The sequence below is a fragment of the Tetrao urogallus genome (genome assembly GCF_951394365.1).
Source record: "Tetrao urogallus genome assembly, chromosome: 19".
NCBI classification, from domain to species: Eukaryota; Metazoa; Chordata; class Aves; order Galliformes; family Phasianidae; genus Tetrao; species Tetrao urogallus.
Window position 1 is genome coordinate 1015857 of NC_136832.1, and position 25558 is coordinate 1041414.

Consider the following 25558-nt stretch of genomic DNA (forward strand, 5'->3'; position numbering starts at 1 on the left):
AATGCTTCTTGAACACTGACAGGCCTGGGGTACCAACCACCTGTCTAGGAAGCCTGTCCCAGTGTCCACAGTAAAGAAATTTTTCCTATCTCCAGTCTGAACCTCCCTGGTACAGCTTTGTGCTGTTCCTGTGCATCTTGTCAGTGGTTATTCAGAGAAGAGACCAGAGCCTCCTTTTGCACTTCCTCTCCTTGGGACATTGTAGAGAGCAGTGAGCTCATCTCTTGGCCTCTTTCTCAGACCAGAAGATTGAGGTGTCTCAGCACACACCTTGCCAGCTTTCTTGCCCTCCTCTGGGCATCCAAATTGTTGACAGCTGGGATGCTTCAAGTCATTAGAGGAATATGAACAGTACAGAGGTGTGACCTCAGTCTCAAGTGACTTTGACAGGGGTGGTTCTTTAGCAACTTGTCAGTGATCAGAGAACAGAAGCCAAAATTCACTTCGGTTTCTAATGGACTCCAGATTGGACTTACAGGGAAGGTATTTGCCTGCCTTGTGCCTGGGTCAATCAAGGAGAAACATAATCAAAAGATGAGTGTTCATTACGAACGGAAACATTTCCATAATGAAGTGCAGTGTGACTTCTAGCTGGCTGCCAGTTGTGAAATGTCTCAGAGGTGATCAGCCACAAATTGCACTGACGTGTTTGGGTAAGGAAGAAGTCTCTAACATGCGTGGGGACAACAAACATTGATCTGGACTCCCATAACTACTTTGACCCTCTGCCTTTCAGAGGAGAGACTCATGCTTCTTCATTTCAGGCATATTTCTACTATGCCAGAAATGGAGATATCCAGCCCACACAGTGTGCTGCTATCAAATGCACGCTGATCACCCGGCCTGGTGCACAGGATGTTTCCTCTTCAGATGTCTTTTTGGCCTGAATACTGGGCAAGCTCAACTTCTGCAGAAATAATTAATATCTCGTCTCTGCCAAAATTGCAAAAGTTTAAACAAACTGGTTCTCACTGCCTCCCCCCAGAGCCCCGTCTCCACTTCTCATCCTGATACCTTATCGTGCTATGGACAGGATGTTTTACATTTTTTTCTCTATGGTGACCACACAAACATCCTGTCACTATCAAAAGCCCTTGGAGTGTTACCGTCTTGCAGAGCCTTTGATCTGTGCTTGGATAATCAAAGATAAAAATAGGCTCCTCCCATCCTGCTTTATATCTAGCAGTCTTGGTTTAATAAATGGTGCATGTTGACCACTGTACACTCAAAAAGCAGCAAATGTTTTTGCAAAGATTGGGATAAAGGCTTGGATCCTGGTCACCAAACACAAGATATGCAGTTTGGGTATTGTCCCACGCAGTCTCAAACTGTGCCATAGGGAACACAGGTGTGCATAGAGTTGGTTTTTGTTCTTCATTAAAGTCATTTCATGAAAATGATTTGTCAGCCATGTTACACATCTTGTTCCAAACACTCCTGAGCAGCCTGACGTTTGCTCCATGTTGTTCTCATAAGTGAGGCATTATGAGCATCGAAGTGACTTCCAGTATTGGTAGACAGATGGGTCTTGTCCTTCACCTTCTATTATCTGAGATCAAACTTGAAAGCCCGATAGCTTTGTAGATTGTGCTGAGGCTTGTCAATGTGTGCTTAGGCAGCTACTGATTTTTACTTTTTTAGATTAATGCATCCGATAGCAATAGGAGGCTTGATGGAATCTCAAAGCCCCTTCAGCTGAGTTGTGAGTTTTGTTCAGTTTTTTTAATGGATGTCCTTAAAACCATCTTCATCTCTAAGTATAACCCACACACTGAGGCAAACTTGGTATCTTTTGAGATGCAATAGTTTTCCAAAGGCTGGTAGAACTGCCAGGGGCAGAAAGTTCCTTCACAACATTATGTGTAGTCCCCAAAACTTGTGGTGAGACGACAAGTCAAAGAGGAGACTCCTACATGGAGCAGGGAGAGCAACATGTGCCTGGTCTGGTTTGGAGACACAAAGGGACCTCTAACACTGCCATTAGCAGAGCTTCATGTGATGATGGAATCTAATCTCTCATCTTGTCTCATTTTGAACATCTTTCTCCATGGTTTTGATGTAATCACGTTGTTGGGGTGTGCTGTGCTGGTCTTCTGCATCCCCACCAGCATGCAAATTGAATTCACTGAGGGCAGATGGGGAACCAACAAAGCTTTCAGACTTCTGTTCTGCTTTGGAGATCAAGACTTAGCTTTTGATGTTGGGTCAGCAGAAAGAGAATTTCTTTGGAGACGTAGATACAAATGTTGTCTGCAGTAAGAAACAAAGCTAGCTTTATGGTTTAATCTCCTGCTTAAGGCCATGTTACAAAATCATAGCTTGCTCTTTGCAATTTGTGACTTTCAGGAATGCTGAGGAGAAGTCTAGGGTTAGAACACCAGCAGTACTGCAAGTGTCCTGCAGCACTGGGCTGAGCATTCATAATTATTAAGTTAACTGGGGTATTTTGAGAGCCTCACACTGCAGGTCAGGGATGTCAGGGTTGGGTTGAGGTTTGTGAGCCACTTTCCAGTAGATCCTTGGCACTGCTGGGCCTCTGACACTGCAGGGGGTCACAGCTTTTCCTGCACTGCTACCTTGCAGTGGGAGTGCTTGCAGTTTGCCTCTTCTAGGACGCATCACTTTGTCCAACACGTGTCATGCAAAGGCTTGGCAGCAATTTCAAGCAGTTTCTCTTACCTTTGAATTACAAATCTATGGCTTTGCTCTGCTGGTTTTTGAAACCTTCTTTGGCCTTAGTTCAGGATCCTTCAGGTTATCACGAATCATTTTGTTGCTGGTGCTGGCTTCGAAACGTGGGATCTGTCTCTGCCCTCTTCTGTTTGTTGTTGCCCTTCCAGATCTGTCTTGTAGTAATTCACTGTGCTCATTCACCCCTGCCAGATGAAAGTGAGCTGAACAGACAGAACTAGGTAATAATTCCAAGTTATTAGGGAGTGCTCTTCATCCCGACGGTCTGAGCTGATGCTATCTTTCTTCATACAACAGCTGCTCTGAAAGTAATGCCTCCTCTTTTACTGTGCTGGCCCTTGATGTTGGAGGCGCATGTGGGTGGGATGACAGCAGAGGTTGAACCTTCCCACTGATGTTCCATTAAATTCTATTATTAAATTGCCGTGTGATAGCTGACAGCAGAGGGGTAGTCTGAAAAATTGCTGTCTAATATAGAGGCATGTATGGAGCAAAGGTGTGGAATTGAGTTCCTCCATGTGGAAAAAATGGCACCCGTTGACATTCATCCAAGCTTGTGAGCAGTGATGGAAAGCAAGCAGTGGATGTGAGCACCAATCATACATCTCCCAGATGGTGCCAGTGCTGAACTTCATGACTTCTCTCAGGGGAAGAGAAGGAGCTGTTCTCTTTCCTCCATCATGTATCTTCTGCGGGTTGCAGTCAGATGTGTGCTATCACATGCATTTTCTGGCTCTGCCTGCTTCTCCCAGTGATTGTTCCAGAACCAGAAAAACATGCTGGAAGAGTCACTGCTTTCCTCCTTTTTATTTGATGTTCTTTGCTGGTACTCTGCAGAGTCATTTAGATAAGGGGATTTATCAAGCTTGAACTAATTAACCCTGAATGCAGGAAGTCAGAATGGAGCGTTCAGCTGTGAAATCCTCAGGCTTATCCTGAAGCACACATGGGTCTGAAGGAATTTCCTATCTCCCTTCCCGTGTCGGCGAACCACTGTGGTGGAGTTTTGCCTTTGCCTTAATGGACTTCTCTTGCTGATGTGCCTTGAGGGTGATTTGTTAGCAGGTCCATTCTGTAAGCCAGGCTGCTTGTAGTGGCGTCATGTGCAGCAAGGGCTGTCTCTGCTCCAAGGTTCCTGTGCCTAGAGTTTTTTTTCCTTTACTTCTGAGAGAGGGTTGATTTTGCCTGCAGGATGATGCTTTAGAAGTTGTTGCCAATTGCTTTCTCAATGCAGAATTGGCAGCCAAAGCAGTGACTTCATATAAAAAAGGAGGAAAGAGGCTACCTGAAAGGTCACGATAGGAACAAAATGATCACTGCTTTTACTGCAAGGGCAGTTGGTGCCTTGGGAGCATTCTCAGCCTTGTTTCATGTTGCTGTGAGTCAGGTGGGTCTTAAGAGAAGAGCAGTCCAAGGCAGAGTTTGTAACATCTCAGTCTATAATTCGTCGGCGTTCCCTGGCTGTACTTGGTGCTGTCAGACTGCCTGGGAAGTGCATCAAGGCTCAGATCCCCAATGTATCCCACTGCCAGGGTTACACAGTGATCCAGAGAGAGCTTCTGAGGCAGATCCAGAAGAGAGACCTCCATGACACACATCTGGAAACAGTGAAAAACACGAGGGCTTCCAGCAGAATGGAAGCCAGAAAAGAGAAAACATGGTGCCTACTCCAAGTGCCAATCTCTTGTCAGCACCAGCAGAGCAGAAGTGCTGGTTCACATGGGAACCCTTCCATTCCTATGGAGGCGAAGAGGTTCCTCTGTTAGAGGAGAGGACGAAGGGGTGGGAGGGAGCAATGTCATTTCATCATACGAGGATCAGCCACACTTTCATCTCTGTGAAGAACTGCATTTCCAGATTTAGTATGTTCTTTTGGCACCAAAACGTCTGAACGTTTCTCTTACTCCATTGCAAAGGTTGCGAGTGTGGATGATGAGACCCCTGCTCGTGCAGTGCAGAGCTTTCCCCTGAGGACCAGGCCTCTGATAAAAGCACAGGGTCGCAACCAGGAAGGGACAGGCTCTCACGGAGATGTTCTTGATAGCCTCAAAAGGATGCAGAATTGCTGTGTGTCTGCCTGTGGGCTGCTGGGAAAATAGCACCATCTTATCTCTGAGGGCTGGAGTGAGCGTAGTTCTGTGAATGTCTGTGAAGATCATAGTGGCATACAATGGCACTTTGGTGTTGTTGCTGGGATTACCTGCAGAAAGTGTTTTTCCTTTCTCACCTGTGTATTTCTATGGGAGCAGAACTGCTTGCTTCATTGTGAACCACACTGGGGAAACAGAGGTGGTCTGGGTTAAGGCAGTAAACAAGAAAAAGAAAGAAAGAAAAAAAGAAGAAAAAGAAAGAACACTTTCTGATAGGATTATTTCAAGGTGGATCCGTTCCCTGCACCATCTGCAATGCAGATGCACAAGTAGCTGTTCCAGCACATGTGAGACAGGCGGGGGTTGGCAGGGAGGCGACGTGTGCTGAGCGAGCCATACCTTAAGCTGCTGTTGCTGTCAGAAGCATCTTGCTGAACTGGACCCAGATCCTCTTGGCAAGTGCACATCCACATGCAGAGAAAGAGCCCATGTCACCAGTTCATGTTCTCTCTGTTTTGACTGAGTCCAGTGTCAGCTTCAGTCCACGTTCCTTACAATTTGTACTGTTGTTTTGTTGGCTTTTTTTCCAGATTGCCAGACAGGAGGGAAGGGTCATTTTAACCTCTGGACTCCCATATCAGACTGTAAGTATTCAGGGCATTTTTCTGGTGTTGTACCATTGCATGATGTGGAATGAGCAGAGTAGAGAAGAGGACCAGTCTGATGAGAAGGCAGTTGCTGTTTTGGCTTTTGGATGTTTCCTGCACTAAGAATTATGTAGGGTCCTGAGAGGCTGGCTGTTGTTTCTGAATGGCCGAAGGTTGGGGTGAAAAGTCTTCTACACACAGCACTTCATCAGAGGGGAGTGCAATTGACTTCCATTAAGGAAACTAAAAAAATAAAAAATCAAGCTCAGCAATCTCAGAATGAAGTGTTTCTGTTTGGCCTCACAGGCAGGTGAGAAGCAGCTCAGTTCCCATGCCTTTTATCACAGAGATCCTTGTTTACTGACCGCTCCTCACTGACACAGTTTCAACACTTAGAGACTTTTCTTTGGGTTTGGAAGGGAGAGACGGGAAGCCACCAAGCATGAGTCCAGGTGGAAGCTGTGAAGGCTTACTGTTTCTAAACACACACACAAAAAAAAGCCAGCAGAGTGAAACCAAACCTTGCCCTCAGCACCAGATGTTCAGAGCCCTTTGTGAGACATACTTCAAAACAGCGTTGATGGGAATATATTGAACCTGTTATATCACTGGTTGCAATGCTGTAATGCCTGCTGCAAGTCTGTTGCAGTTTGTTATTACTCAAACATTCATTTGGAAATTTCTCTGTATTACACACATGAGCCAGAGTGCAGGGCTTTGTTTTTTTGCTACAAACTACTGATACAATAGTTCCCAATAACTCAAATAGTTTCTTAGAGTATTTGCTGAGCTTAGGTGGTTAATTTCCTAGATAGCAGCTAGGCACTGAGGAAAGCTCTCCCCACGACATGATGCTGTGAGGTGACTGCAGCTGTGCTCTGCTGCAGGTTCCTGATCTGGGCTGTTCCCAGAGCCTAAAGCTGATGCAGCAGGTAATTCAGAGGCCAGCATGATCTTATTTGGCCAAACTTCAGTTTCAAAGCACCATGTAGAAAGTGCAAAAGGGAAATAACTGCTTTGCAGTGTACAGGACTGCCCTGGGAAGTATCTGGTCCCTTTGCTCCTTGCCTCTGTGTGTGCTGCGCTCAGACAGGATGGCTGTGCTGGGCTCCTTCTCACAAGTACAAGACGTGGCTGGGCCCAGCTTGCTGTCAGTGCTCATCATGTTGATAAAGATGTGTCGGAACCCTTCCCAGTCCTTTTTTTTCTTCACACTTTTCTGCCAAGTGTGAACCAAACGTCAAGGGAGTGTCCACATCAATCTCTTCCAACTCTTTGGCCATCAGTGAGCTCCAGGTAAAGGTGGATAAGGGGTGAAGTGACAAAGCTGTCATCAGACACCACCTCGGCGGTGCCTTTACCTCCAGCATGAGATCCAGCCGCGTTTCACGTGTGATCAAACTCAGCTTCCAGTGTTATTTGTAATTAAAACCAAACTAAGCAGGGGAAAAAGAGGGGGAAAGAAAAAACAAATTGGGATGCACGGAGTGCCTCATTTCTTTTGGTTTGTGCCTTGTCTCTTCCAGCTGCAGTCCCAGGTGGGGGAAGGAAGGTGCTTCTCTGTGAACTGCTCAGAAAAGGCCAAGGAGCAGGCGCTGCAGGTGCTGAAGCACTTCAACGTTCGCGTGACGCTGGCGGACATCTTCAGCCGCTGCCAGGTAGGACGAGTGCTGGCCATTGCACGCCTTCTCGCTGTCCTGACGCCCCAGCAGCCGCTGCCTCTGCTCTTGGGGTTTTGCACTCTGCTTGGTTTCCAAGGTTTCTGCTCGAACTCTGTGCGAAGCCGTGAGTTTGGGGCCTGCTGACATCCAGCAGAGGTGCTGATGAGGTCAGAATTGTGGAGGCACTGCTCCTGCGCCTCGCTCCCAACTGCGGTGTTCCAGTTTTTGGTACTTGGCACGTGTTTTGGCATTGGCTGTTTCAGTTACATTCTCTTTGTTCCTGCGTTCTCTGTCTAGGACACACGCTGTTTTAATTATAAACCGTGTTTAATTATGGCTCTGTGACTCTGATAACACTTAATTACTTTAATAGAAGGACTTTTTTTTAGGACCATTTCATTTCAGTAGCGATTAGGATAATTCATGTCCATGCTAGTTGATGACTCCAGATTGCGTTTGGCACCAAATGTCTGCAGGTTGTTTTTAAGAAGAAATTTTAATTGCGTTAGTTCAAATCTCCATCCTTTCCAATTTCTCTCTTGTATTTGTTACAGTAACACGCCACAGCCCATCCCTTCAAAACCTGTTATATAAACCAAATGGCAGCTTCACCATCTCTCACCTTATCAGCGTTCACATAGAGAAAAAGAAGAAACTGCAAAGCTCTCTGCTAGGAGTAAATAAGCCAGTAAATCCTGACTCTGTGCCTTTCAGTCAATCTTAGCAGAGTCTGCTGGCCCAGTGCAATGCACATGTTCTGTAGAAGCAGCAGTGACTCCTGGGCAGAGAGCAATATCTAGAACTCTGCGTGTACCTGATGCTGGTTGCCGAAACCATGTCTGTACCCTGTAGCAAAAGTGAGAGTTGTCCACCTGTGCAGGTTGTCTGTAAGATGAGAATGATGTAACAGCACATAGATGGGATCAGCGCAACGTGGGCTGATGGGCTGATCCTACTGCAAGATAAACATGTGTGCTCAGGTGTCAGATAGTGCGTTCAGTCTCGTGTTTTTATTGCTCCAAGAACGGATCTCAGTTGTTACGTAGTGACCTGCTGGCTTTTTTGCTGTTTAGAAAAGACAACTTACGGATTCAGTGATTCTCTGAGTTCCCATAACGTGTGAGTGCTCTTCCTGGTGGTTGCTGAAATGTCACCTGAAGGAGCATGTCACCTGAAGGAGCATGCACAAAAAAACCCTGCAGGAAACTGCAGCGTCTGTCATAAATGCAGAAGGCTGTGAAGCATCCAGTCTGAATCCAGCCCCTTGCTCACGGTCTGGGGTCTGAAACTGCTTAGCTGTGCAGCATTTTTAGTACGTGCTGTCTTAATTTACAGTATAAATAGGGGTAATCAATCTGGCTAGGAATATATATGGAGTGTTCTCTCACTTCTAGGAGAAATGCCTTCCTCATAAATTGTGGTGGTAGAACAGCTGCATGTTTTATACTGCTAGGCATGGGAAGATGCTATTATTTGTCAAACTGCTCTGTGTTCTGAATCATGTATTTGCCTGCATTTAAGGCATTTCGGAGCTGATTTTGTTCAGCTGTCCTCTGCAGCCTATGCAAGTTTCATTGCTGTGATGCTGTTGCCCTGGGGGTGAATCCTGCAGTGCACAGCTGTCTCCATGCAGACACCGGCCCTGTGCAGCATGTGGGGAGAGCTGGGGTCAGAGGGTTGAGTGGGATCAGGGTGGTGCTGCCTAATTGCTTCCTGAAGAAATGGCAGATTTCTGCATTTTAAAGGGTCCTCAAGGCTGGCTGTGGCCAACAGAGGCCTCAGTGCTTCATCTTCAGGTTCTCTCTAAAGCGTCCTAATTCTCTGCAAACCTAGCACTTAATTAGGATGGAGGCTCCTCTTCCCCCCCACGGTCCCTGTTCTGGTCTCTAACCAGGTTACAGATCTCAGGGCTTGAGTTCTGCCACCTCCTCCCAGAAATGTGCATTGCTGATGGCTGGCTGGGACCTGGGACTGTCCCTGGAGCAGGGGAGGGCAGCAGGCAGGCCTGCCTTGCAGGAACACCAAGAGCAGGAGGTGCCCAGGCCACAGCAGCTCACGGCCAAGGCACAGCACAGCTCTGCTCACCAGCACTGGAAGTCCCTTATCAGCTGCGGTCGCCTCACGTAGATAAGGGTTTGCTGCATGTCACAGGAAGCAGTGTGGCATCCTGCCTGCCTCGCACTGTCTCATGGAGCAAGGGTTTGTTTTGTCTCTTGAGGTTCTCGTGCAAATGATTGGAGTGAATACATCAGCAAATGTTGTTGCAGTAACAATTAATGCGTGTAGTGTGGAGCAGATGGTAAAAATGGGGCTCAATTCAATGCTGTAGCCAGGATTGCTGTAAAATATATTTCCTACGTCGGGTCCCTCAGTGGGGATGGACGGTGTCCATTTTGCAGATATAGAGAGTGGACTGGCTTTGTAACTCTGCCAGAGCACCACCACTTTCTGCTAGAACAATGGCAAACACCAGTTACCTCTGTCTGACTTCCCTCAGCAAGTGCAAGGAGAACTTTACCTACATGCTTCTCACCATCTCTGCCTTCTGCAGCATGATTGCTCTGCTCAAAAGCCCCAGGAACAGAGGAGCCACCAGCAGGGCTGGACACATCCTTCCTGGTGTGCCCATCACACACATCCCTTGTGTGCTGCATCCTGGGGCTTGGTGGTGCTTGTGGAGAGCCGCCTGTGCCCAGCAGCCTGAGCCAGGGCTCCTGTTATCCTCAGTGAGGAACATACTAGATTGCTTGAGCAGAAATAAAATGAAATTTGTCTTTTGATGCCAAAAGGCCTCAAGACGTTATGTGCTTCTTTAGCTTCAAAATCTGTGAAATAAACCTCTTTCCTCCATCCATCAGAAATGCAGATGTGCTCATTTGATTATCTCATATCCACCTTTTCTTCTTTCCCAATAGTCAGAGGTCACCCTTTTGGGAGCGGCGATGCGAAGCGGAGCTCAGCACTGCGGTGCCTTTGGTGCCCAGCAGGGCTGCATGGAGCCGTCAGGGGCTGTAAGCAGCATTAGGGCTTCTGCCAAATGGCCTCGAGTGGAGGGTCAGCCCGTGTGGCACAGAGGAGGTTTTCAGGCACCCTGCCTTTGAGAAAAATCAGTGTCTGCTAATGAAGGTGTCCACGAGAACAGCTGTGTTCTGGGTGCAGATGGGGGACAGCTGGGTTGTTTTACCTGGCGTTTGACATTTGGCACTCTCACCGGTCTGTCTGTGCACGGACTCTTGGAAACAAATTTGCTGCCGGCAGACATGGCCTGGATGACTGACTCACCTTCTCCCATCTTGCTTTCTGTGCTGTCTCACTGAGTGGGGCAGGCTGCATCTGATGACCCCGAGTGTGGACAGTGCCTCTGTTTGCTGCCCCATCTCACAGTGAGCCTCAGCCACCAAAGGATTTCTTTCCTCAGGCTGAGGTTTGGCACAGGACTGGCTGCCGGTGCCACTGAGACTCTACTTCCGCAAGAACAGCACAGATCTGGAGGGGCTGGGAGCCCCTGGCAGTGAGTGGGGCTCGGTGCAGACTGAAATCAGATTGGAACTGTTTATCTGAGGAGAAGATGAACAGTGTGAGTTGTTGCTTTTAAACCTGTGTATCACCAGTGTTTATCACAGAGGTTCAAAGGGAAAACAGTGTGTGTGGTGGTAGAAAGGCTGGTAAATCCTTCCTGGTACAGAAGAACCCATCATGAAAGGTTTGTAACTGCTGCAGTCCTTGCTGGTTTGCAGTGCCAAAGGGAGATTCTGAGTCAGGAGGGCGCATCTGTCTTCCCATTGACCTGAGGGTGTAAAAGCTACCCAGCTGAGCACTGAGGTTTAGGGGGATTCTGCTGAGCTCATCCCTTGCGCTGGGCATGAGAATAGCGGGGTTGCCTGATCCTGCGGCTGCTCCTGCTGCAGAGCAGGGACCCCTCCGAGCAGTGATACCCAATGGGATCTGCACCTACAGTGCAGTGGGGTCTGCACCTTCTACAAAGTTTTGAAGCTTTCCTGCGAACAAAAACGACTGCCATTACATCCCCTGTGAAAACAAGCGTGCAGGGAACAAAACACCTCAGGCTCCAAGTGCAGTTTCTGCAACTGGACAGCCCTGCATTTGTTACGGGATTATCTGCAAATTCAAATAGGTCGTCTCTTTCACTTCACTGAACACTCTGATCCTAAATAAGCAAATGACATCACCTATTCTGATGTCCTGTTTAACTTATGACCTCAGCCCGAGCCCCGCAGGATGTGAGAGATAACTGCTTTATTTCATTGTCTGGAGATCTGATACGTTTTCTCTCTCCCCCCTTCCCTGCTCTTTCAGTTCCGCTCACCCCATCCCTTCGGAGAGGTGTTCGCATGGGATCAGGAGTAGGTGGGGGGCTGGAGGGGGTGGGAGGAGAGGAAACCACCATTTATTTTTTTCAAATGAGGTGCAAAAGTGTTATAACAGTTACAGCAAAGGTTGCTGGTTTTTGTGGTTAAGGTAACGAATTTCAGTGCTGCAAAGCTCATCATGTGCAAACTGATTTACGCAGCGAGCCTTGTACAGAGCAATCCATTTAGCAGGGACAAAGAGAAAGTCCTTATGATGAGATGAAAAACTCAGTGCTTGGGGCACTTTGCAAGAACCTTTGAAGCCGGCCTGGGAACTCTGGCAATATTAGTCGATAATTAGTAATATAGATCCCCCAAGCTGTTGTTTAGGTTGAAAATGTGCGCGTCTCTCATGAGCCTCTGTCACACCAATCTGATCAGCAGGCTTTTTTGTTCCTTTTATGTGGGTTGCTCTGTCGGTCCAGATGATGATGAGAACTCCCAGACATCATCTTTCTCACTTACTTGTGAGCCACACAGCCATCTCCCTGCTCTGTCATGTCGTGGAAGTGGGACCGGGGCAATTTTGTTTTGTGGTCACCTTTCTTGGCCCGGACAACAGTCATTTCATTCTTCTAAATGTAGCAGTTGTGCTTCCCCATGCTCCAGGGGAATAGAATGTAAAGGCTACGTATTTCATGAACTGCTTCTGCCCTAAAAGACAGCAGGAGATTTGTCTCAGGAGTTGCTCAGGACAAAGAGTGTCTGCAGCTGAAATGGGACTGAGAGATCATCAAAGAATTTTGAAGATGCCTGTGCTCAGATCCCACCTTTCAGCTTTGAGATGTCGTTTGCTGACAGAACATGCTGTCCCTCTTGGCTTCCTGTCCACCCCAGCATCTCCTTAGAGAGGGACGTGTTGCCATTGGAATGAAGAACTCCATGCACTGGATTCTGTAGACTTGGGAACGCTGAGAAAGAGAATATCGTTCCTAAACCCTCTGTGGTTTAATAAAAGCTTCATCCCTGGGACGCAATTTGTCAGCGCCTACAGGTCAGGAGAACCCGTGATTTACAGCACCTGTGGGTTCCCCAGATGTGAGAGCTGCTCACCAGCCCTTAGGCTGAAACGAAAGCTCAGCCCTGTGCTACCCACAACATGGGCTGTGATTTCTTGGTTCAGAGTGTGATTGTTCAGCACAAAGAGTAAGGCCCTCTTAATCTTTTTGTTTATCCTGGGCTTGGCAATTTAGATGTAATCTGCAACTTGTGCTGCTTACGTTCTGTCCGGGAAGCACAGCTGGTATTATTCTGCCTCTACAGACATTGTTGAAGGAGTGAATTGATCTCAAAAGGTGCTTGTCCCTGGGCCTGTCTGAGTGTGAGCATTCAGTGGTGAAAGCAGCTAGCCGTGCGACAGCAGCACTGCGTTCAGAGGATGTGGCTCTTTCTGTTTGGAGAGGCTCTACGTGACGGTTGTTCAATCACACTGGGGCTGGTGATAATTTGTCATAACAAACTGTGCTCCTTCCGAGCCTTGAGATTTTTATTTGTTGACCTGTGGGGCTTTATAACTGATAGTGAGAGGTGCAGCAAGCACATTGCGGGCAGGGCAGGGTGGGCTCAGCAGGGCCAGCTGCTCACCCTGCGTGCCCCCAAGCTGCAGATAGCCAGCAGCCCTCCCAGCCTTCACTGCCAGGATTTATGTATCTTCAGTGGGAAGGGTGGGTGTAGCTGTGCTGTGCTGATGATGGAAGGGTTGTGCAGAGCAAGCTGCTGGGGATGACCCCTATGTGCAAGGCAGGGTGATGAGCCAGCACTCCCCTGAGACAGCAAGGAGCACAGCACAGCACACGAATGCAGCAGCACAAGTCGTGCACAGCTCCCAGCCTGTAACTTGCCTAGCTCTGCCTCGTCATGTGTAAAGCTCAGAGCTCCCTGAAAGCAAGGCTCAGCTGGGCCTAATTCTCAGCAGCGAGCCTGGACAGTAGTGCCTGGTTCCCACAGACTGTACACTTCCCTGCCAAGATTTCAGTATCTTCAGAAATTCAGCGGAGCATGAAGGTCACAGCGAGGGAAGAATGACAGCCTGAGACTTTTTTCCCCTTTCAGCAGCTAGGAGCAGACTGTTGTCTCTCTCGCATGTTGACTGTTTTCATAGGGTTAGCGTGAAAGTTTATGTTTTACACAGACCAGTGGAAGTCAGATATGGGAATGCAGCAGATCAGCTGTGTTTCTTCAAGGAAGACGGTCTCATGTTGCAGACTTGCTTTCTCAGTGTCTGCAAAGGCTTGATTTCCAGTGAAATTTCCTTTACAGATCTTTGTAGGCTTTTTGTGGACGCATGTGAGACTGTACCCAAGGTTTTGGTTTGTGTGTTTATTTCCTTTCTCTCCTTTTGCTTGTAAAGCTGCAGGCGAATATTGAACTTCAGGGGGAAGAGAGCTGTTAATTTTTCACGCTGTTATGTATTACACTGCTCAGAGCGATGATGGCAGGCGAGCTATTAGAGGTCAAACCTCAGCTGACAGTGAATGTTTTCTTTTGAGGAAATCAGCCTTATTCCTGGGAACCTGGCTTTGTTCTCCTGTGCTAACTGCAAGAAAGGTATGAGTGTGTGTTTTTTCCTGGAGGGCAACACTAGCAGGAAAAATGCTGGTTTTAGCCAGCAGAAACAGAACAAGCAAACAACGATTGGCAGTGAAAACAGCACTTGTATTTAGACTAGCATAGAAAAGAAGGAACAATGCAGTGCAGAGTAAACGTCCCTTTCTGCAGTTCTGTGCAGGGCTTTTTCTTCCTCGCGTGGATTTGGATGGATCAGGAAGTGCATCGGTCAGCAGTGCTGCTGGTGTCACTGGGAGAAAGTAAGGGGAGGTCAGCGGGTGACAGTGATGGAGTGACTGCAGGGAGAGCAGTCTCTGGAGAAGGCACTGACACAGCCATAACTCCCAGGCGTCCCAAAGAAACCGTCCCCATGTTTTCTCTCAAATGTCATGAGAAAACAAGAGATTTAAGTTCTGTTGGTTTCCAGTCCCCTGTGCCTCCTGAGGTCAGAGTTCAGTGTATTGACTGTGTCAAGAAGTCAAAATTCCCATGTTTTATACACTGTGGAGTTTCTCCTCCTTTCTGACATGGGTGCCCTTATCATGCTCGTTGTTTGTGTGTCGTGGTAAGGATTGGGTGTCCAGCTCTTGGTGTTTGGACGGCTGTATATTTATACTGCTGGGTTCTCAGGATAATGATCCTACACATAGACCAGCAGTACAGTTAATGGGCCTCGTGATTTGAGATATCTCATACCTTAAAAGGGAAATAATGTCAAAGTTCTTGTTTTTACGGTGGAGTATCCAGCTTCGTTAGTCGTTTGGGTGAAGTGGATTGGTTTGAACTAAGCCAGAAGGCCTCCAGGGCTTTATTTTCACCTTGTCGATCAAGATGATCGAATGGAGGTGGACAGGAGCCTTTCTTGGAAGTGTTTTGATGTGGACCATCTTACAGCGTGTGCAGTACCACACTAATGGTTTCCAGTGCCCGCTGAGGATGCTGCACAAACTCTTGCCCCACAGTTTCAAATGCAATAGAAGAACTCCTGTGCCCTTCAGGGGGAGTGAATGGCTTTGCAGTCGTCACGGTTTTATTTTGCCTGGGCAGCTGCTGACACTGGCTGCAGACCTTTCTTTTCTCCGGAAGAATGTGTGATCTCGAGGCATTTTTAGAGCTTTCATTTGAGTCAGCACTGCACACCGAGGTGCACATACTTGACCTCACTGCAAAATTTGCCAGATCTGTAATTGCTTGACGGCGTTTATCTGAAGACCTTTAGGCGTTAAACGGTGTAACTTCCTATTGGCATCAATTGAAACATATCGCTCCTTCGTGGTATTACTGATGTGAGAAGACACCCCACAGCAAAGAAAATCTTACGGCTGTAGAGCCCTGTGGGATATGGTTCATGATTTCCTGTTTCATCTGCTGCTCTGAAGCTATTTTCAGCCAGAAGCAGCTAATTATGAGGATGGGAAGCAATGAAAGTGGGGTTGGGGCTCTTCAGGACCTTGTCCCCAAAGCTGCACATGGTCTAAATGACTTACATAATGTAAATGGAGACCACTTTGTGTTCATATGAACTCCTTCATCCATGATAATACACCGTTTCAGAAACAGGCAGGTACAGCAGATGCTGGTGAAATGTAGAAAGAGAAACAGAAAGCTTTCACATGATTTTTGCAATTCTTACCTTGTGTCAGACTTGAAGAGGATGATATTTTGCAGTTACATTAAGGAAACACAATCATATTGTGTGCCAAAGCCAGCCCAGGATTTTGCTTAGCAGATGCTGTTTTTGATTCAGTCATTTATAAGAAGCTCAGGGTACATTTATCTTATTCTTCCCCCAGGAAAGCAATAGAAGACATCTGATAGCACCAAGGGCTTTGTAGTGAGCGTACCTGAGTGGGTGCTGATCTGGAAAAAGGCCTCCTTACAGCACAAATAGAGCCCCAGTACCCTCTGACTTCCTGGCAATGGGAGTGGTAGCTCAGGGGGAGAATGACAGCATAGGAGTTTTGGCAAAGGTGGAACATAGAACATTCAGGGCACGGTTCTTGTGAGTCACTGTGCTTCTTCTGGAGAAGTGGATTTAGATGATTTACCTCTCTTAATTCGAGATATGCAGTCTGAGTTGGTCATCCATTTGATCCAGGAAGGGCTGGGGCGAGATGCAAGTGAAAACCTGTTTTTCACTCATCCTCAGCATCCTCTGTGTTCCCAGCCCTCTCTCCCCTAGCTTTCCCCTTTGCGGGTCCCCGTGGACCTGTGTCTCCAGGAGACCCAGTGGACTCCTAAGTGATGTAGGGGAATGTCTGATGGTGAGAACAGATGGGTTTATTCCCCTTACAGCGATGTGGTGACAACCAGGTGAGCCCAGCCCCAGGCTGTCTTGCTGCCAGGAGAGTGGCCCAGCATCTCGTGGTCCTTGTGCACTTCTTCTTTTGTGTTTGCAGCTCCTGCTTGGGAAGGAAGCATGTGGGGAGCCAGGTGCTGAAAGCAGTCCAGCTGAAATGGGACTGAGGATCCATCTGAAGCTAGGTTAGGCACAAGGAGCAAGTTCTGGCTCTGGTGTACCACCAGCATGGATCCTTCCGTCTCTGGTAGCCAGTTCCTGGTGCTATGCCCCTGGTATAGCGTGGGGCATGGCAATGAAGTGACATGGACAGACCATAATCTCTGCAGCTATTAAATTTTTAATTTAGCTGTCTAAATTCATGGACTTTGAAGAAGGGGAGATCGTGGGGCTGGGTCATGCAGGAGGAAATGAGCTGGTGGTTGGAAAGAGGAAGCTGGTGACAGAGGAGTCAGATGAGGAACACGGTTCCCTACTAACAGGGTCATGTGAATGGCTGCTTGGTGACAGGACAGAGTGATCGATGTGCAAGGATAATAGGTCACTGGGGAGTCAGCATGAAAGCTGAAGCCTCACGGAATGTATAGGACACAGTAGAGAAGAAAGTTAAAAAGACATCAAGTAAAGCCAAAGCATTTCTTGTACACCAGCCTGGCTTGCAGTTCTAGTTAGCTCACTTCTCTTGGCTTACTTTGCACACTCCAGCGTGTGGATATGTGAGTTGGGCACTTGATGGTGATCGTGGGTCCCTCTGAGCTGACACAGGGCTGAGCCCCTGCTCCCAGGGGTGAACCCATCCCTGGGCTCTGCTCACCCCGGCTGCCTTCTCTGGAGCAGGGCTGTCTGGGATCAGCAACATTTCGTGGCATTTACTGGAGGGCTCAGATTACCCCAGTGAAAATAATCGGTTATGCAAAGTTACGCTGTTTAGATTGGGTTTCTTCTGTGTGGCCAGCGAGGTGTGAAAGTCAATCTATTCTGCAAACCCTGAGGGCAGTTTCTGTGCGCTGATTCTGTAGGATCCCTCTGGGTTCAGCTGTCGTAAGAGAAACGCCAGCCCTGAGTTCTGTTCGAAGGAGTGCAGGTGGTTGGGGCTGAGCTGTGGGGATGGGACGAGGCATGGGGCCGTGGGGCCTGCAGGTGGTGGGCTGTATCCATGAGGGGTGGAGGTGTGCAGCCTGGCTGTCCGCAGCACGCTGGGTGCTCTGCTTCACTGACCCATCGTCAGTGCGTTAATCGGCAGCGTGCTTAGGGAGTTCTCATCACTAGGAGGAGGCCTTCCTGCAGCAGGAATGTTTTGTGATGTCCGACTCTTTGCATCATCACATTCCTTGTCTGCCCAGCACTCCACGTATTTGGGGTTGCAATGCGAGAACAGAAGCAGGAAAGTCCCCCTGAACAGCCCCTCCCCGTGCATCCCAACTGCAGGCAGTGCTGCCCAGAGGAATGCAGTGGCCCCAGATTTGGGCTGGTGGGTGATGGGCTGATGTCCCCGAGCACGCTGTAAGCACGAGGGACGGTCTGTGGGCTGCTGCCTTGCCCAGGTGCTGCAGATGCTGTGTAACCCAGCCATGCGGGCCAGCAGCACATGCATATTGAAATCGGCGTCAATTTATGCTGCTGCTGCTCTGTGGCTTAGCGCGGTGTCATTCATATTCAGCCGTAGTGCCAAAAGCAATACTCGGCTGCTTTCTTATTTCTTAATGAAAAATACCTCTTTAGGGTTTCTTTGAAGTCCCCACCCCTGAAAATCCCCACTATATTGTCATCATTGTTACTGTTAACAGCCCCTGCCAGTACCGGGAGCCTTTCCTGACAGATATCTCCGCGGGGGCTTTGTCAAACCCTGCAATTCAGCCCTCCGCTATAGACAGTTTTAAATGGCTAATGACGGACCTCCCGGGGGAGTTCTGCCAGACTCTCAAAGACCTCCCAGGTTTGGCAGTGGCAGGGTGTCCTTTCCCTGGGGCCGGCGCAGGAGGAATGCACGCCGTCAGATTCTCCTACCTAAGCTGCATCAGCCTGCTTATTTTTTGCAGTTGCAAAGACTCATCCATGCGTACAGAGCCGGTTGCTTAGCAGAGGAGAGATGGCTGTGTCAGTAGAGGACATGGAACAAAAAGGCCAAACCTCCAAGGAAAAAGAACCCGCTGGTAGAGGTGTTACTGCATTTTAGCATTGGAAATATCTTTGGTTGAAAGTAACAGAAAAATCTGGAATTACAGAATGAGTCATTTGAGTTGGAAGGGACCTTAAAGGCCATCCAGTCTGTGGATGCAGTGAACGGGGACATCCTCAGCTCCATCAGTGCTCGCAGCCTGGGCCAAAAGGCTGAGAAGTTTGTCCCGGTTTCTGTCAGAGGCCCCGTTCTTCCCCGGTGTGTGAGACGGGGATCTTGATGGGAGAAAAGTGGGAATGGGAATGGTGTCTAAATGTGCTGGGCACCTGCATGCTGTTTTCCGAAGGGACAGGAGAACACTTGAGGAGCAGTGAGGGCCTGTTGGAAACACATCACAGACCCCTCTGCCTGTGATCTCAGGAGTTTCGGGTCGGTGCAGGCTGGCACAGAGCAGACAACACCAAGCTTCCCCATTTATCCATAGTGCAAAAGGCTCTTCTCAGAGATTAGCAAATGAATTCCCTGGAGAGTTTGCTAGAATTGGTTCTTTCCTTGCACTCGTGCTACCAAATGCAATGAAACCTTTTCCCTTTCTAAAGTAATCAAAATCAATACTTTCTGTTTTGCATTAAAACAATCTTTGGGTTTTTTCACTTGAGGGTCAGCTCCCATCTCTCAGTGATTCTGTGCCTTTAACTGGGCTGCTGTTACACAGAATGGTTGAAGCTTCATTTAGCCTGAATGAAAAACGTAATGTGTGTTGCTGAAGAGAGGAAACTGGTAGTGGATGATTTACTTGGCATGCCCTGCAGCAAGGAGGGTATAAATGAAGCGGGGGAACACTGAGAGTGCTGCGACCTGAACCAGAGGAAATGCACGAAGCCTTGGTGTGACCTCATGGAAATTCCTAACGACAGACTTGACTCATTCTGTCAGGAGGGGTGAAGATCAAAATAACACCAGCCTAGAAATGCGAAGGCCTTTAGATAATGCAGATGAGTGTAATGTTACACAGGGCTGAAAGCCACCCCGGCTCTGCATGACCGGCCCAGCACACAGGTGCTGCTCCTCCTCGTGCCCAGTGCCCAGGGCCTCCGCCTCCATCCCTGTGCCAGAGCTGCCTCTACGTTTAAGTAGAAGCCAATGTGTTTCTGCTCGGGGTGCCCTCAGATGCTGGTAGCGCGCAGACCCGCACACGGCCACGTGTAAGGAGCACTGCCTGGCTCCTTGAGGCGGCTGTCCTGCTGCACGGGGACAGCAATACCATGAGCAGAAGCAGAGCAGCAGGAGGGGTCACCAAGCTTTGCCCTTCTCACTGAGGCTGGTTCCCGACGCGAGGCCGTGTGGGCATATGTTCAGTGTGACAGTGTCAGAAACTGATGCAGAGACTGTCAAGACCAAATTCCTGTGCTATTTCGAGAGCTTGAGATTTTGTCCTCTGTGCTCGCGTTCAGCTCCTGGATTCGTTCTCCTGTCGTACTGATGGATTTGTGACAGCGTGGTCGTGTACTGTCAGCTGCTTATCACCAGGTCTGATCCCTAAGCTCTCGGCTTCTCCGCGCTGCTATTTTGCAGCGTTTGCACAGTGAGGTGCCCAGATGCACTGAACATCTGTGAAACGCTGGCTGCTGAAGTCTCCTGAGCTTCATTCGAAATACCAGATTAATTGATTTACTTAGATTCATAAACAGCAGTGGAGAGCGGGAGGCTCTGACCCAGTGAGAAACTGCGGATGTGGCTCTGAACAGCAGGCTAATGAAGATGAAAAACCTCCCCTGTCCAGAGTAATCCAAACACAGCCTTACATATTAGTCTGTTGGCCCAAGTGCAGCTGTTTGTCTTTTCAGTAATCCGAAGCCGGAGCGGTGCCCTGAGCAGCAGAGGGGAGGTGACAGCAGGGACGGCCAGGAGGCCGGCGGTGCCCTCAGTGGAGCTGCAGAGCTGCCTTGGTGGCAGCAGTGCCGTCCCAGCTGGGGCCGTGCTGCCATGGCAGAGCCCGGCGCAGCCAGGAGCCCGGTGTCTTCCCTTCGGAGGGAAGCTGGAAAATCATCCTTGTGTTTAAAGTTCCCATGGCTGCAGTTTGAATTTGGCACACAGTTGGCCGTGGGGTTATCTGAGGTCATGTACTCAAATAGTTGTAGATAAAACAAGGGCCTGTTTGGATTGGAAATCTCCAGAGGGCTTTTCCTTTGCGCGAGGGTAATGATATTGCAAGAGGACATGAGCCAAAATAAAGATTCGGCTCCGTATGCAGTAGCTCAGTAAAATAAAATGAGCAGTGGAAAAAAAAAAAAAGGAAAGAAAAGAAAAAAAAAAAAAAAAAGAGGGGGAGGGGGTGGAAAAGGACTGTTTTCATGACGTTATTTTCTGGAGGTGCTGTGAGATGGAGGAATTGCAGCCAAGGGGTGGGAGTCCTGCAGTGCAGCACATCCAGCTCAGCAGGTCAGCCCTGCTCCCACCTGCTTTGGGTCCCCACGCCGCGCTGTGCAGCACCAGCATGAGCAGCTCTGCTGCCAAGGGGCGCTTCCAGAGCCCCCTACCAGCCAGGGCAGCTGTAAAGAAGGAGAAATGAATGGGTTTTGAAAGTTAAAGACGGAATCAGATTCTGTTAGACTCTTTCACGGGCCCTTGGGCCTTTATGGGAAACTATTTACTCACCACTTAATGGAAGACTGCAGAGCAGAGCACATTTGGACAAGAAATGTGGTTCAGTACTTTTCCAAGTTGCCATTAGAGAAAAGCATGTGCTTGTAGCAGCAGCTCTCTTCCTCGCTCATTGCCGGCTACAACAATCTCGGTGACTCTGCAGCCTTGTTTTTATACAAATAATTGAAATTCAAAAGCAAAATGACAAAGCTGGGGAGCAAATCAGGCCTTTGGGGGCTTTCTGTCTTCTTGCAGCACGCTGAGATGCGGTGCTGATGGATGCTGCTATAAAAGCATCTCTCAACAGGTAGTGAGAAAGTGAAGATGAGATAGGGAGAAAAAACTGGAGGAAATGATGTTCTCTGTCCTCTGCTGCAGGCTGGGGCTCCGGGCGCTGGGTAAGCCAAATGGGGACTGGCTTTCCTCCTAGGGCCACAGCACCCTTCCCATTTGCAGGCTGTGTGGGGCAGCCTCATGGCGTGCAGACCTGCACGGCCCCAGGAGTTTGCCCCTGAGAGCTGGGAGCTAGAAATGCTAGATGCAGACTTCATTTCAGCCTGCAAGTTATCTGAAGATGGCTTGCAGCTTTGTTACACTTGTTTATTATGTTGTTTTTAAGAGTGCTTGCTGAGGAACCCCAGACATGAATGCTTAATTGTTGGCTGTGGACCCGAGGAGCCCAGCTCCCACCACGTTTAATGGCATTGGTGGATCCTCCTCCTCTGGGCTGCTGACAAGAGCTCAGCTCTGCTGACAAATCTTTATCTCTGTGTCCATTCGGGTTTACTCAGGATGTTCACTGGAGACTTTGGGAGTCTGAAAGGTTGAATTCATCATTTGTTTTATCTCAGTCTTCTGTTCTGGTGAGGATATCTTCACAATTCAGATTTTACTAGAATGTGCTTAAAATGTATATTCGCATTCTCTCTGTTAGCCTGGTTTGTTAGTGGGGAAGGAGTCATGAAAAGGTCGTGTATTCATCAGGATTCATTTTTAGAAAGGGAACAAGCCTCTGTGCATGTCTCCTTGGAGCACTGGCCCTGCTTTTCTCCTTATAGGGACTATTTAATAATGGCAACACTGTGGTTCTTCAGCTCCATAAGCTGAAAGAGACGTAGAGCAACATTACCAAAATGTCTTTGTGCATCCTGTGTTGTTGTATGGTGTATAGTGATGTGACAAGGGGAATGGCTCTAAACTGGAAGAGGGCAGAGTTAGATAATTAGGAAGAAATTCTCTGTTGTGAGGGCTATGAGGTACTGCAACAGGTTCACAGTGAGGCTGTGAATGCCCCCTCCATGGAAGCATCCAAGGCCAGGCTGGATGGGGCTGTGAGCAGCCTGGTGCGGTGGGAGGTGTCCCTCCTATAGCAGGGGGTTGGAACAGGTGATCTGAAAGGTTCCTTCCAACCCAAACCATTCTGTGGTTCTGTGATTCTATGTTATATAGCTTTCTGCATCTCATAGGCACAGTGTTTCTTAATGTGCTTGCAGCATGCTTTTTGTGCTCAACTCCCAAGACAAAGTACTGTTCAAGTGCTTTAGGTCTGTGGTGTTCTTTCAGAAGCGCTTCTGACCTGCTGGCTTTCTTTCCTGGGAAAAAAAGCAACAGCAAGTCTTCACCGAGCAGAGATGGGAGGACCTGGTGCCTGAATGGGTCCTTATGATGGCATACAGACCAATATGAAAATGGCATCTTCTCCACAGAAGGTATGAGAGCAAACCTCGTCCAGGCGATTGTGAAAAAGGAGCGGTTCATTGCCCTGAGTTGTGCCCAGGGCCACTTACCCCTGTGCCAGCCAGGAGGGGACAGAGGTGACTGCTGTGATATGCAGCAGTGCCCTTCCAGCAAAAGGCCAGCCAGCACAAGGTAGTTTGGGTTTTTTGTTTGTTTTGTGTTTTTTTTTAGTTCTTTGTGGGAATATGAACAGGCTCCCTAATTTTTGTGTTGTTAGTGCTGTCTCATGTGCCTTTGATCCCATACCAGAAGCATTGAGGCTGGATTTGCTGTATTGTCACACTGCAGCCCGGCGCTCACTCACTTCCCGTGGGCAACAGTGCATCTGAAAAAACACCCACACCTGAGTTCAGCAGGATTATTCTGGCTCCAAAGAAACAGAGGACTTGACAGAAGTAAATGCAAAGGTTTGAAATGCATTTGGCAAAGCTGGGGGACAGGGGAGAAATTTGTCACCCGAAGGTTCAGTGTGATTTGCCATCTGGCAGTTTTATGGTGGTGACATTTTGCATTTTTTTCCCCCAGTGGTAGAGCAAAAATTAATCAGAAATGCAGTGGAAGGCCAACTGTGTTATGGTTATCATAGCGGGAGTGCAGGAGGAGGTTTGTCATCGTGGCAGCCTTGGAGCAAATTTGCTGAGGCATTCAGCTGCCTTGAGATCTCCTCTAGAGAACTTGTGTTTCTGGTCGTGGGTCACTTGTGCTAATTTGGCATCTCTTTTAGAGCAATTTACATTTTTCTTTCAGCAGAAACACTTACCCTGCCCAGAAATGAGAACGCTCCTGTGCTTGGGTTTGGGGGTGGTGGTGAAAGTAGTTCAAATCTGAAGGGAGGCAGCTGTTCTCCTTGGCTCTCCAGCACGTCTCAGGCATTTGTTGAGCCTACAGAGGAAACACATTCTTAAAGTCTGTGTCAGGAAACCAGCTCCTAAGGCAGAAAAGTCGTGTGAATTTTCAGTGTTCCTGTGCGACCTATAATTTGTTACAGCACTGCGGGTGCTGCAGTTCGTTTGCGGTGTTCGTTAGTGAGGCCCCGTGGGATTTACACCGCAACACTTGGAGCAGATTTTACTCTGCTGTGATGGGGCTGAATCACAAGCTGCTGCATGAGGAGGCACTGCAGTGCCGGGTGGCTGCTGGTGCACAGAGCTGGCCTGACCTGAGCACAGCCCGTGGCTCTGAGCTTGCGCTGCCTGGCAAAGTGGGGCTTTTTCCAAGGCAATACAAATGAGATTGTTCCTAAGGTATTTGAGCATGAAATGTATGAAGTAAAGCACAGCTCCTGCCCTCTCCTGTGCGTCCCAGTGCTGGAAAAACAGCGAGACAGTTGTCACTGAGCTGCTTGATGCTGATGGGCTGGAGGGCTCCGGGGAGCGGTTTGTTGGGGAGGAAAGGAGATGGTGGGACTGAACATGGACCAGCTTCTTCAGCTTCACAGACCTCCCGTCTGTACCAGCAAGCTTTGATTTCGGGTTTAAGGTAAAAAATGTGATTCAGATAAGTCCTTCAAGACTAGGTAACATCTTTCCCAATACATAAAAGTGCAAAACAGCCACTTCCCAGGAGCAGAAGACCTCTGGCAGGGGGATTATTTGTGTGTTGCTTGTCCAAGTGACAATGATGAAACGTTTCTCAGCAGGCCTGCTCCCTCGTTAGAGATTTGAGCCGCCGCTTTGAAGTTCCGTCTCCAGCTGGAAACTTGCACAAACCTTTGGGCCAAGAGCTGTTTTTTTCCCCCTGAAATGTTTGATATCAGTGCTTTGGTGCAAATCTACGATTCTTCCCCTTTCTTCTGTTTGAATGTAGAAACTTTTAACTCTCCTTCACATGAAACATGGGTCATTTGGAGACAGATAACATAATAACGTGTGTCAGAAATCCTTTGTCCTTTTGCAATTAGGGAGTATTTTAAATAAAGCTTTGAACTGCAGCCCTCTAGTTTAGCCCTCACAGGCTTGGGAGCTCCGGATCAGGATGCAGTTGTGGTTGTGAAAGGAAAGAGCTGTGCTGTGTGCACATGGCAAGCTCAGGGCGTGCGGGACTGCTCTGCTTTGGTTGTCTGTCCTCTGCAGCAGTGAGCGTGTAAAAAGGAACGATGATGTGCTGGGAGCAGCCGTGTGAGTGCATCTGTTCCTTCTCTTAAAATGCATCCCCAAGACACCCAGGAGGAATGAGCCTCTGGGCCGTGCTGCAGGCAGACCTGCTGGTGGTGGCCATTCGCCCTGTGGTCCAGCACACACCTGGACTCTGGGTTTCTCTCTGGTGCTGGAAGATGTCAGCGCCGTTCATGTGTGGCCGGTGGAACACAGCGTGCTCTCATTGCTACTGCTGTGGCATCCCAGCAGGCCGGGGTGGGTGCCGGGTGGACGCATCCTGCTCGCAGGGATGCTTGGTAAAGCATTTCCATGGAAGAAAGTCCTGTCCCATCATCTCCTCCCCTACCCCCAGTCACAAGCATCTTTGTGTAGCCCTTCCCTGTCGCTGTTTTCCCATGGCAAGAAGTGCCTAGTTCAGAAAGCATCAGCCCCAAGCCCTTTGATCTTTTCTTTCTCAAGAGAAAAAAGATTAAAAAGAGACAAGAAGTTAAGGATTTGTGAGGGGGAACGGAACATGAATAGCAAATTCTGCTGCGGAGGTCACCTCCCCCCGGCTTTCTTCCTGTGTGATCAGAGGACGGGCAGGGTGGAAGGGTGCTGAGTGGGTCTATTGGGGAATCCAGGGAGGAGGGGAGTAAATTGGGGGCAGAGGAGT

At 48.6% G+C, this 25558-nt stretch overlaps 1 protein-coding gene across 1 annotated transcript in view; it reads left to right on the forward strand.

Moving 5' to 3' along the window:
* The window catches only part of EXD3 (exonuclease 3'-5' domain containing 3), a gene marked incomplete at both ends in the record, with an annotated part of 242750 nt that overhangs the window by 139119 nt on the left and 78073 nt on the right, over window positions 1–25558 (forward strand). Inside the window, 2 exons of the mRNA XM_079544674.1 lie at window positions 5372–5425; window positions 6955–7086. Of these exons, the coding sequence (XP_079400800.1) occupies window positions 5372–5425; window positions 6955–7086 (186 nt within the window). The remainder of the gene's footprint in view (window positions 1–5371; window positions 5426–6954; window positions 7087–25558) is intronic.